The sequence below is a fragment of the Elaeis guineensis genome, chromosome 3, assembly GCF_000442705.2.
Source record: "Elaeis guineensis isolate ETL-2024a chromosome 3, EG11, whole genome shotgun sequence".
Lineage (NCBI taxonomy): Eukaryota > Viridiplantae > Streptophyta > Magnoliopsida > Arecales > Arecaceae > Elaeis > Elaeis guineensis.
Window position 1 is genome coordinate 11,932,850 of NC_025995.2, and position 11,076 is coordinate 11,943,925.

Below are 11,076 nucleotides of genomic sequence, written 5' to 3' on the forward strand. Positions count from 1 at the left end.
TAATTGGGGTATAGAAGTGGTTGACATGAAGGAGGCATAAAGTGAGTCAGAAGGCACCATTAATTAAAACCTAGTGGATTAGAAGTGGTTGTAAGCCGTGCACAAAATGTCAGACCGTATCAATGTGCTGGAAAGGAGAATGAAGGGATATCATTAATCCTTTTAATTAAAAAAAAAAAAATACAACAGTAGATTTCAATAATGTTCTGCTGCTTTATTCTTTTCTTTAATTATATCATTATATCAATCTTTCATTTCAACTCAACCTCCTTATCTTTTCCCTATAAATACATACCATTCCTCCCATCATATATTCATAAAGTTCTGTTCCTTTACCTCCTCCAACACCTCTTCCCTTCCCTTAAACACACACCTTAGGCACACTAGCTGCGTCTAGATTGAGTGAAGGTGAAGGTTGTTCCTATGCTCATCAACCACTGCAGCTGGAATACTGATATCTTCTGTTGATAACTAGCCCTTCAGGATTTCTCCAAAAGGAGAATAAAAAAGAAAACATGCTCTTCAGGCTACTAAAGCTAGTGAACCTTGACTGCATGAAGCTCCTCTACCACCACTTCATCGCCTATGTTCATTACCTCTTCCTTCCCCTTCTCCTTCTCCTGCAGTCTTCTTCTCACCTCTCAACCATAACCCTCGACTATCTTCGCGAGCAGCAAAACCATCCATGGATCAACCTCTCATCCATCATCATCTGTTTCACCTTCCTCACCCTCATGGCCGCTGTGTATGTCACGAACCGCCCCCATCCGGTCTATATACTGGATTTCTCATGCTTTAAGCCGAGCGATGCCCACAAGGTCACACGAGCGGAGACCATGAATCAATTCGAGGCCTTCGGGCTCACCGGCGAGAGCTTCGACTTCCAGAGACGGGTGCTGGAGAGTTCGGGCCTCGGAGAGGCCACATACCTGCCCTTGTCACACCTTGGCAGGGCTAGCGGTATTTGTATGGCAAAAGCGAGAGAGGAGGCGGAGACGGTGATCTTCGGAGCAATCGATGAGCTACTCGAAAAGGCTGGAGTGGAGGCAAAGGATATAGGGGTGTTGGTGGTGAACTGCAGCCTCTTCAACCCTACGCCATCATACACGGCGATGATCGTGAACCGTTACAACCTCAGGGGGAATGTCATCAGCTACAACCTTGGTGGGATGGGCTGCAGTGCTGGAATCCTTGCTATAGACCTCGCTCGGAACCTTCTTCAGGTTGGTGCTTCTTTCACTCATTTTATTCACTGTCTTTTCTATTAATTTCCTCTTCATTTTTTTTTTCTTATATAAAATGTACTTTGATTTGGAAGGGAGCATATATTCTTGTCCTCTATTAAGTACGCTATAGTTACAGAATAATTACTGGTTATTAATGTTTTTGTCGAAACGGGGTCTGGTTTGCTGTAGTACGTGCACGAATGCTCGTAAATTCCTTATATATCAGTCAAGAACTTATTGGATTTGCATAAGATTTTTGATATTTGGCATTCAACTAGGGGCCAGTTTTAGAGTTCTCATGCAAAAAGGATGGGTTAGAAGTGTTGCAGTGGAGACTATAGAACTACTTATTTATTCATTCTTTCTTTCTTTCTTTCTTTTAGCTTGAATAGGAGTAGCCTTGACCTAGGAAGTAAGAATTTCCAACATTTAACAACACGCATGCAACTCCTGTTCCCATCTTTGGATGCTTTGGAAAGGTTTGATGCTTCTGTCACTGGCTATTAATATTACGAGTGTCAATTTATTGTTTAATTTAATGCTTCGTTGCCTTATCTCTTTGTCCCGTGATGGTACCAACATAGATATTTAAAAATTGTTATAAAATTTCGGTGGTCATCTTTCTTAGTGGTTTTTCCTAAAAATTTTACAATTTTCGAAGTGCTCATGCTTTTTTTTTTTTTTGATAATTAATTAATTTCTAAATATTCCTGATTTCTTGAGTTCGGATCAGATTCAACAAATTTGCCTCGCAGTTGTCGAAACTCAACAGTTGCTACATCATCTTTGAGTAAATTCGAAGTTCTATTGTCGCTTTCTCTCACTTAGGTGTCATCCGCTTGGTATCGTTTGCTCATCATCTTCTGAAATTACTAGATTCAGATGCATGCAATCTGTCACATCTAATTATCTAGTAATCACAGACATCCTTCCTGTGCATTAACAGGACTTCTGTCGCACGTCTGAGCACAGGAAATCACAACCATTTGACATCAAAACCTAATCAAATTCTTGGATTAGTAACTATTTTAACTTAGATTTAATCAAACCATTCTTACTATCTATACTACACATGTTTCTTACTAAATGTAATTCAAAAATAAACTCAAATAAGTTCTTTTAATCCTTTTATAATTATTATGTCTTTTATGAAATTTTATTTGCTGCAATAAAACTGGAATAGTTGCATATGTTGTTTGATTGGATAGGTGGAGCTTTTTTAATTACATGGGAATATATTTTTTTATATTCGTTGGATGGACATGCACTGCCAAAGGCTGTGCATATGTAAAAATTTATTTTAAGGTAGGCCTCCAGACCAGGAACCAGAATAGGAGATTTTTATTTTTTTTTCCCCCGGTCATTTAGATCAGATCCATATGGACCTAGAATGAAATCAGTCCATTTTTCCTTCTTTTTTTTTTTTTTTTTTTTTTTAATGTGTAATAGCAACATGGTTTATAGGATGATTTCATCCTTGGACGTGGACCACCTAATAATTTCTTTGGATGGAGGGAGAGTGGCCCACCTATAATGGATCCACTGAAACCTGGCATGGGAATATATAAAGAAACCCACATACAAAACTGCCCATCCGGGGATGGGTCTGCCCATGCAGAAGAAACGGGTAGTAAATTGATGAAGGTGGGTGGTTTGGAGTTAATTGTTGCCCCGCAGGGAAACGAAAGGATGGTGAGAGTTATTCCGCTTAGGCTACCAGTAAAGCTTCCAACCACCTGCAGGCTTTCAAAGCTCCTGCTGTTTGTTTCTGATGGGAGAAGGGACTTAATTTCTCCCACAATAATTTAGGCCATTGGAGAGAGATAACTTCCATTATAGCAGTTTCAGAGAGAGCATCCATTCTGCCTATAGTTTTTCTTTTTTTTTTTCTTTTTTATTGAATAGGAGGCAGAAGCTGCCATCCGTAATTCATTGATGAATGGATTATTTACAAAAAGTCTAGATGAGAGGGATATCGGAAGCAATTCAACGAGCAGGGGGGAGCTTAGACAAAAGAGCCGATGATTTATCGGCAAAACAGGGACATTACTGGTTGTTATGAAGTCTTAAACGGCAGTAAAACATTTAATACTTTCCCATTAGTCCAACGGTGTCTGAAACCATGGAGCAGTAGTTTATGTGTGATCGCATTTGTAGGGTCTATTGAAGGCCAGAGAATGATCCGTGCAACTGTAATGCTGGAAGCCTGACAAAGATCCTATAGTTCAAACAACTTTTATTGGCTAACCTAGCAATCCCTTACATTTATGTTTTTTTTTTTTTTAAATATCCACCTCCTTTTCTTTTCAAAGAGTAACTTTAATTTACTCTCTCTCTCTCTCTCTCAAAAAGCAAACCGGTTTTGCCTCTTTCTCCACCTATAGCATAATTTCTTCATCTTAAGATTCACATGTATTGTATGTCAATGATGCTATAGGACCATTAGAAATATATAGACATTTTTTAATCAAACATGAACTTGTGGTCCCAAATACCTGCTACCAAATCCTATTGAAAATGATATTTTTAACCTGGAGTTAGGGCACCAAATGGGGTCAGTTCTTTGGGACTCCATCACATCGGTCCCAGCACCACTACTCTAATGTGTCGACCTGTATTTATAGAGGAACGGTATAATTTAGCTGCCTAAACTCTTCACATATGCTGATGCAGGACTTACGGTACCAAATGGGTCAATTTTTCCAGACTCCATCGCATCGGTCCCGGCGCCACTTCTCTAATGTATCGAGCTGTATTTATATACGGGCAGTATACTAGTCTGAACCCCACCCCCACCACCATACCCCACACCCCACACGCCAAAAAAAAGCAAGTTTATGCTATGACGCTACCTAATATATCTATTCTCTATCTTATATCAATTTAAATATGGTATTTTGTTTTGCAAATAATGCTTGAAATCAAACAACATTTTTGTTTTCCCTTCCTCAAAAGAAAAGAAAAGAAAAGCATCTTGTATCATATCATTTTTTCTATGATGTTCTTTTATAATGGCAGTCAAGAATGTTATACCAGCTTTTTTTTTTTTTTTTTTTTGAGAAGTTCTAACCAAGGCTAGATTTGGATTTTATTAGAGCAATAGAATAATAATGTATGGGAAAAATTATGACTCTTTTTTAGGGATGGTCAGCTACACCATGGTGTGGTTCTAAAAACTTAATGTTCCTTGGTACGTGCTAGGGTATGGGGTCCCATTCCAATTAATTTGAAACCTGAATTTGATGGGTCCAAGCCACGTCATATTATGGGGTTAGGCAATCTATGAAACCAAGCCCCTTATAAAGAAAAGCAGCCTTATGCACATGGAAGACCTTAAACGTTAAATTTTCATTAGAATTCACCTCCCACTTGATGGCTAGAACGGATGCAAGTGGACAGACTAGGTCATAGTCCCATATTTATTCCAAGATTTTTTTCTTCTTCTTTCCCTTGAGAGATGCGATCGATTTAATTTTCGCTGTTTGATTGCACTGTTAGGTTTAAATTAGATAAGTACTGTAATATAAAATTTAACCTAGCTAGGTGTTGAAGGGGTGTAAATTTTGAGATGCATATACAAATCATGGGTATCAACTCTCAAATCTAATCTTCACACTTGGAGTGGGTCCAACTTAAGAAGCACACATGTTAGGTCCTGTATCTTTGTCGCTCACAGTATACCTAATCTGGTACGTACCAAAGCAAGTTGACCTTGGAGACACCATTATTCCTTGTGCATTTGCAAGATACGGGCGTTTTTGTTACTATTTGAAAAGAAAGGCCCTTAGCTGGTGAATTCAGTCCCATTCTTCAGTAAAGTATACAATTGAGTATTATTATCTATCATCCAACATTATTGCCAAGGGCTAACATTCTACTCAAACTCATATATATAGGTGCATCCCAACAGCTATGCACTGGTGGTCTCCTCAGAAAATATGACCACCAATGCCTACTTTGGAAGGAATCGCTCCATGCTTGTCACCAACGGCCTCTTCCGCCTGGGCGGCGCCGCCATCCTCCTCTCCAACCGCCGCTCCGACCGCCACCACTCCAAATACCAGCTTGTCCACACCGTTCGCACGCACAAAGGCGCCGACAGCCGTTCCTACACCTGTGTCTACCAAGAGGAAGACTCCGATGGTAACCGTGGTATCACCCTATCCAAAGACCTCATGGCGGTCGCCGGCGAGGCCTTGAAGACCAACATCATGACTCTTGGGCCTCTAGTCCTTCCTATGTCTGAACAGTTCCTCTTCCTTGGGACACTGATTCTGAAGAAGATCTTTAAAATGAAGATCAAGGCTTACATACCTGACTTTAAGCTAGCTTTTGAACACTTCTGCATCCATGCAGGCGGGCGCGGCGTGCTCGACGAGCTCGAAAAGAACCTTGAATTGAGCCCATGGCACATGGAGCCATCTAGGATGACTCTATATAAGTTTGGAAATACTTCAAGTAGTTCACTATGGTATGAGCTTGCTTATTGTGAGGCCAAAGGGAGGATTAAGAAGGGTGACAGAGTGTGGCAGATAGCATTTGGATCAGGGTTTAAGTGTAATAGCGCTGTTTGGAGAGCACTGAGGACTATCAATGCTGCCAAGGAGAAGAACCCATGGAAAGGGGAGATCCACAAGTTTCCAGTTGATGTACCTAAGATGGTGCCTATTGTCATGAAGTAATTAATTGTATGATTTATGCAATTATATGATTGTATGTGTGCTTGTAGCCCTTCAGGCAACTTGACATAATAAGTTATATTTTGTTTGTGGTCCTCTCTCTCTCTCTCTGAGCATCCAATGTTGATCCGAATTCTCTCTGCGGCCCCCAGTTTGTTGTTTGCGGGATGGCTGCATGGATTCGGCTTCTAAGCCCCTCCAGTATACCATTTTATCTTCTCTTCTCTCCAGAGTAGGGAATCAAATTACAACACCCAGCCCAATTGGACCTGGTATCAAACTGGGCCTGGTCCACCTCACCCAGCCCAGCCACCAGAGAAAGGGCCCAAAAAAAAAGGGATCTCGCATGATTTTTAAAGCATCAGTAAATAAAAAAAAAACACGTGCTGTACACGTACAAGGCGGAGGAATTGGGCTTCCATCGAAATTTTTTTCTTCTCCGATCAACTCTTAATTAGAGTCGAAAATCCACAGTGAGAAAAAGTCAAACTCCACCTCTCTATCTATTTAAGGTGAAGAGGCTTTCCTGTCCATCCCATCGAAAAATCGAGGCCCCAAGATCAAAGGATTCATCGGAGCTTTTTCTTTTCCTCTCTTTCTTCTTCATGGAAGATCATTACTGTGCCACTGGAAATCAAAGTTGGAAAACACATCAGAGCCCAAGGTAAGCCTCGACCTTCCTTTATCTCTCTCTCTCTTCACCTTTTCTCCATAGCGTTAGGCAATGCTGACGGCCATCGATTTCACCAAAAAAATCAAGAAAAAAAAATCTGCTATTTTCTTATCTCTCTCTCTCTCTCTTTTTTGACCATGCCTGCTATCCATGTTCATCACCAAAGCCCCCGATCCCTTCCTCACTTTGTCCTCTAAGTTGTGCTGGAGCTCCAGTCAGTAGCTAGAACTCGAGAATAATCAAGAAACAAGCCTAGGCTTGCCCTATTTTGGTTTTGGTTTCCGTCTCTTCCCGTTGGTCGTTGTCACCGATCATGTCTCACCACCTACTGTCGAACATCCGGCTATGCCACCACACCCTATCACCGTGACCACAACCACTTCCTTCCTCCCTTATTTCACCCAAATGAAGGAAGAAGAAGAGAGAAAAAATAAGAAAGAAAGAAAAGAAAAAAAAATACAAAAAGAGGAGAGAGATATTCTCTCTCTTCCCTCCCTTCTCTTTCTTGCCTCCCCTATTTTCTCTCTCCACTCTCTCTAGAAGATTTTATCTTCTCTCTCTAATTTCTCTCTATACATGATTCTCTCTATATATAGTTTCTCTTTCTTAAGGTTTTCTGGATTTAAAAAAAAAATTTAATAACCTCGATAAACCCTGACGAAAGGATATTAACTAAAGACCGTTGGATAACTTGATAGCCCCTATCTTGATCGGACCGAGCATCATAAGATTTCATCAATTGCATCCTAACGTCCTAGCATGGTCCTTGATTTGTAGTTGATCAATTGATGTCTTATGTCGAATCAATTGAGATATCGAGCACTACTACATGGCCAGCCCTTTAAAAAATTTAAAATTTAAAATTTTTATTCTTAAAATAATCATAATTAAATTTTAATAATAGTATAATTTTAAATATTAGATTTTGAAAGAGAATTTTGAGAAACTCGTTGTCTGTCAAGATTGAGATGGCCCCACATTGGATAAAAATGACTACTCAAGGTGCTGTTAGGAAAGCATCTAACTAACAAAATAGCAACACTTCTCGGTAGGTTGGTGGCACCCCTCCGCAGGAAGGAGTCATTGATCTTGTTAGGAATACTTAGATGGAGCAGCAAGAATCAAGTATGGCGTAAATAATTTAGATATTAATTGACTTGGCGCAATTATAACATCAGTTGCAGTAATAGTTACTACAACAATGGCAAGTGTAATAACAAAGACTACCATCACAAGGATGTAGAGAGCAGCAGGGTCAACAAAGTAATATTATACAATTTAAGAAGATATCTCCATCGACTTTCAAGAAAACTATCGAACCTTTGAAAGCTAACAATTGAATTATGAAGATAGAGAAGGTGTGTGTCATCTAGGAGTGTCACAATGATGAAAAGATTTATTATGCAACTTATTTGTTACAAGATAAAGTGTTCAATTGATAGTATAGACTGGAACACAAATATGAACAAAATGGGAGCATCTTACTTGGGAGAGCTTCTGAAAGACATTTTATGGCCAGTATTTTTCTTAAAGCATAAGGACTCAGAAAGAATAGAAATTTATTTATGTAAAATAAAGATATATGACAGTTGTAGAATATGAAGTTAAATTTATAGAGCTTATCAAGTTTATTCCGAGGTTGGTCAAGGATAAGTGTGACGGAGTACATAAATTTGAGATGAGATTAAGTACAGAAATTAGAAAGCAAGTGGTACGATATGAAGTAACTACTTATGTAGATATAGTGAATAAAGCATTGATAAAAATATTATTAGATTAAGAGAGCAATAAAAATACTAAGGCTTCGATTAAGAGATCAATGAGTGACAACTTTGGATCAACGACAGCATCAAATGTTCTAGATTGGTAAAGCTTATATTGATAATGAATACTATTGGATCATTAGTGCTTGCTTTAAATATAGTAAGATAAGACACAAAATATCTGAGTGCCCATAAAGAATTGAAAGTCAGCCTGCCTCGATAGCTGAATAAATAAGAATGAAAATCTAAAACTCTAGACCCAAAGAAGGGTTTATACACTTACACAATAAGATATGTAGACTTCTGGTGCAATGGTAATAGACTTTGATAGAGATTCTTAGAATTAATTAGACTGATCAATTGATTTTACTTGTAAAATGAGTAACGATTCACATTCTCTAGATTTTTTATTTATATAATATAATTTTAAATATTAATAGATTTATATATAATTTTTAAGTCTTACAAAAATATATTTTGAGTGAAAATTAATATAAAATTTTAAAATAATATTTCTTGGACTATTACTATAACTGTTTATTGATCTAAAATTCTATATGTATATTTTGATTCGATTAAAAAATATATGTTATTTTGTGAAAAGAATTTTAATACGAATCAAATTTGGATCCTGACTATACTTTGAATCCTACCAATTGGGGATTATACATTAGCACTCTAACTATTACTAAGCTTATAATTCTGTTTTTGATCTAAACATAGGGTATATGTATGGTATTCCAGCCACACCATAGAATATAAATATGATATTCTCGCGGCCCCATCATAAGATATAAGTATGGTATTCCAGTCCCACCACATGATATAGGTGTGATATTCTAGTCCAGCCATATGGTATAAGTGTGGTCATAGTTAAAGACTAATGAGTTGAGTGAAATTTATTTTAAATTAGATTATTGAATATGATTAGTTTTGAAATCAGATATATAACTATGTATATGAATATTTGAAAGATACTAATATTACTGAATTTATATTTTAAAAATAAATTTTATTTTATTTGTGCACTAATTAATGATAAACTATATTTTGATTGTCGCATCATATATTATCATATAAATTATCTAGTCAAAGTATTCATTGCTTAACTAGATTATCAAGCTCATTTTTCTCTCTTTTTTTTCAGATTCAGATGCTTAGTTGCCAATGCAAAAACTACATTAAGAGTTAGATTAGAAGTGAAATTCGATAGTATCAATATAATTTAGATTTAAATTTATTACTATATTTTATAGGACTGTTATTTAAAATTCAATGGATATAAGTCTGAAATTTTATTTATCAATTTAATTAAATTTTGATTTTTAGTTATTTAAATTATCTCTACTATGATGCATTTGATATCATATTGAGATATCTTGCATGCTTGTAGGGAGTGTGCTCCATGAGTGTATAGCAGTTATCGCAACCGCTAGTTTGCGATCTCAAATCAGGGCCGTGACATAAACTTTAAAGTTTACCTAGACATTTTCAATCATTTTATCTTGTTATGTTCGACCTTTCTTTATCCTTTCATTCTATAATAGGATAGAAATCTTGTTGTATGTCCACTCGTGATTGTGATAATAATTATTCTTGTGCTCATGATGAATATTACTAAGATATGTAATAACTTTTTTAATAAAAAGGGAGGCAAATGCCACCCAATTTTTATTGATAAGTGCATATTTATAGAGGCTATTTACACAGAATTAGAGAAAGGAGGAGTGGGATCAGAACAGCATAATACATGACCAGATACGGCATCTAATTGCTAAAGAGACAAAGTAGAAAATCAAGATTTTCTAGAGCTGATAGAAGGACCATCTGATCCCTTGAACTTCCACACCACAATCCAGCTGCAGCATCTCTAATTCGCAACAGATAACAGCTACTTTTTTCCAAGGGAAATAGTAACACCCTCCACAATCATGCATTGGTTCAAGAGGAAACTCTAGACTCTGAATGCAGAAGATCATTCTTATGTGAATGATAGTTTTGATACTGAGAATTATGACTATTTTTGTGATTATAGTTTTGATAAAAGTTAGATCATTCTTATGTGAATAAAGCATTAGATAATACTGAAAAGCTTGTGCACATACTATTATAGGATATCCCTGCTGCTATAGTGTAATATCTGGATCGTGTAACCAATGGTCGGTCTCATTGTCGAGGCATGGAAAAGAACCCTCATGTCTCTTGTCAATCATGGTGCCCTGATCAACATGGATAAAACTTAATTACTTCTAATAAGAACAGCTTCATCTTACAACCATTACCTTTTCTCTACATTGTTGGCTACAACAAAAGTTAAGAGTTCCCCATCAACTTTGTCAGGTTTTCTTGTATTCCTAAAGAAGAAGGTTATAGTTGGCACTCCAACCACGGTATCTAAAGAAGTGCGTGGGACATCTCCATGGTCAATTCCTCAAGAGGCATGGAGAAGGCTTAAGGCCAAGGGAATAAGCAAAGTGCATTCACATGCCTATCATATGTTTTATTTTTTCTTTGTTTTTTTCTGAAGTCCACACTTGATTAACTGGGACGAGATAAAAGGATTCATTGGGTTGGGGAACGTCAAGATTCTCCACGACCATTATTAGCATTTGTACCATAGACTAGCTCATGTTTTTTTTGTGTCTCACATATTCCATGTAGGACTTTTGTCCTGTGTACTTGATATGGGCACGTATTTTATGTCTTGTTTTTGGCTTGCTATGAAATCAAATTGC

At 37.3% G+C, this 11,076-nt stretch overlaps 1 protein-coding gene across 1 annotated transcript; it reads left to right on the forward strand.

The window, feature by feature from the left end:
• The first annotated feature begins 318 nt into the window (after positions 1-318).
• On the forward strand, positions 319-6,001 carry LOC105042214 (3-ketoacyl-CoA synthase 11). Its single transcript, XM_010919336.4, has 2 exons — positions 319-1,223; positions 5,123-6,001. The coding sequence occupies exons 1-2, from the start codon at positions 516-518 to the stop codon at positions 5,906-5,908; spliced, it is 1,494 nt and encodes a 497-aa protein (XP_010917638.2). The 5' UTR covers positions 319-515; the 3' UTR covers positions 5,909-6,001.
• The last annotated feature ends 5,075 nt before the right edge of the window (positions 6,002-11,076 follow it).

Coding starts and splice junctions, on each gene's coding strand:
- LOC105042214 (XM_010919336.4), top strand. CDS start 516: ATGCTCTTCAGGCTACTAAAGCTAGTGAACCTTGACTGCATGAAGCTC. Junction 1,224..5,122: donor TCGCTCGGAACCTTCTTCAG/GTTGGTGCTTCT, acceptor TCATATATATAG/GTGCATCCCAACAGCTATGC.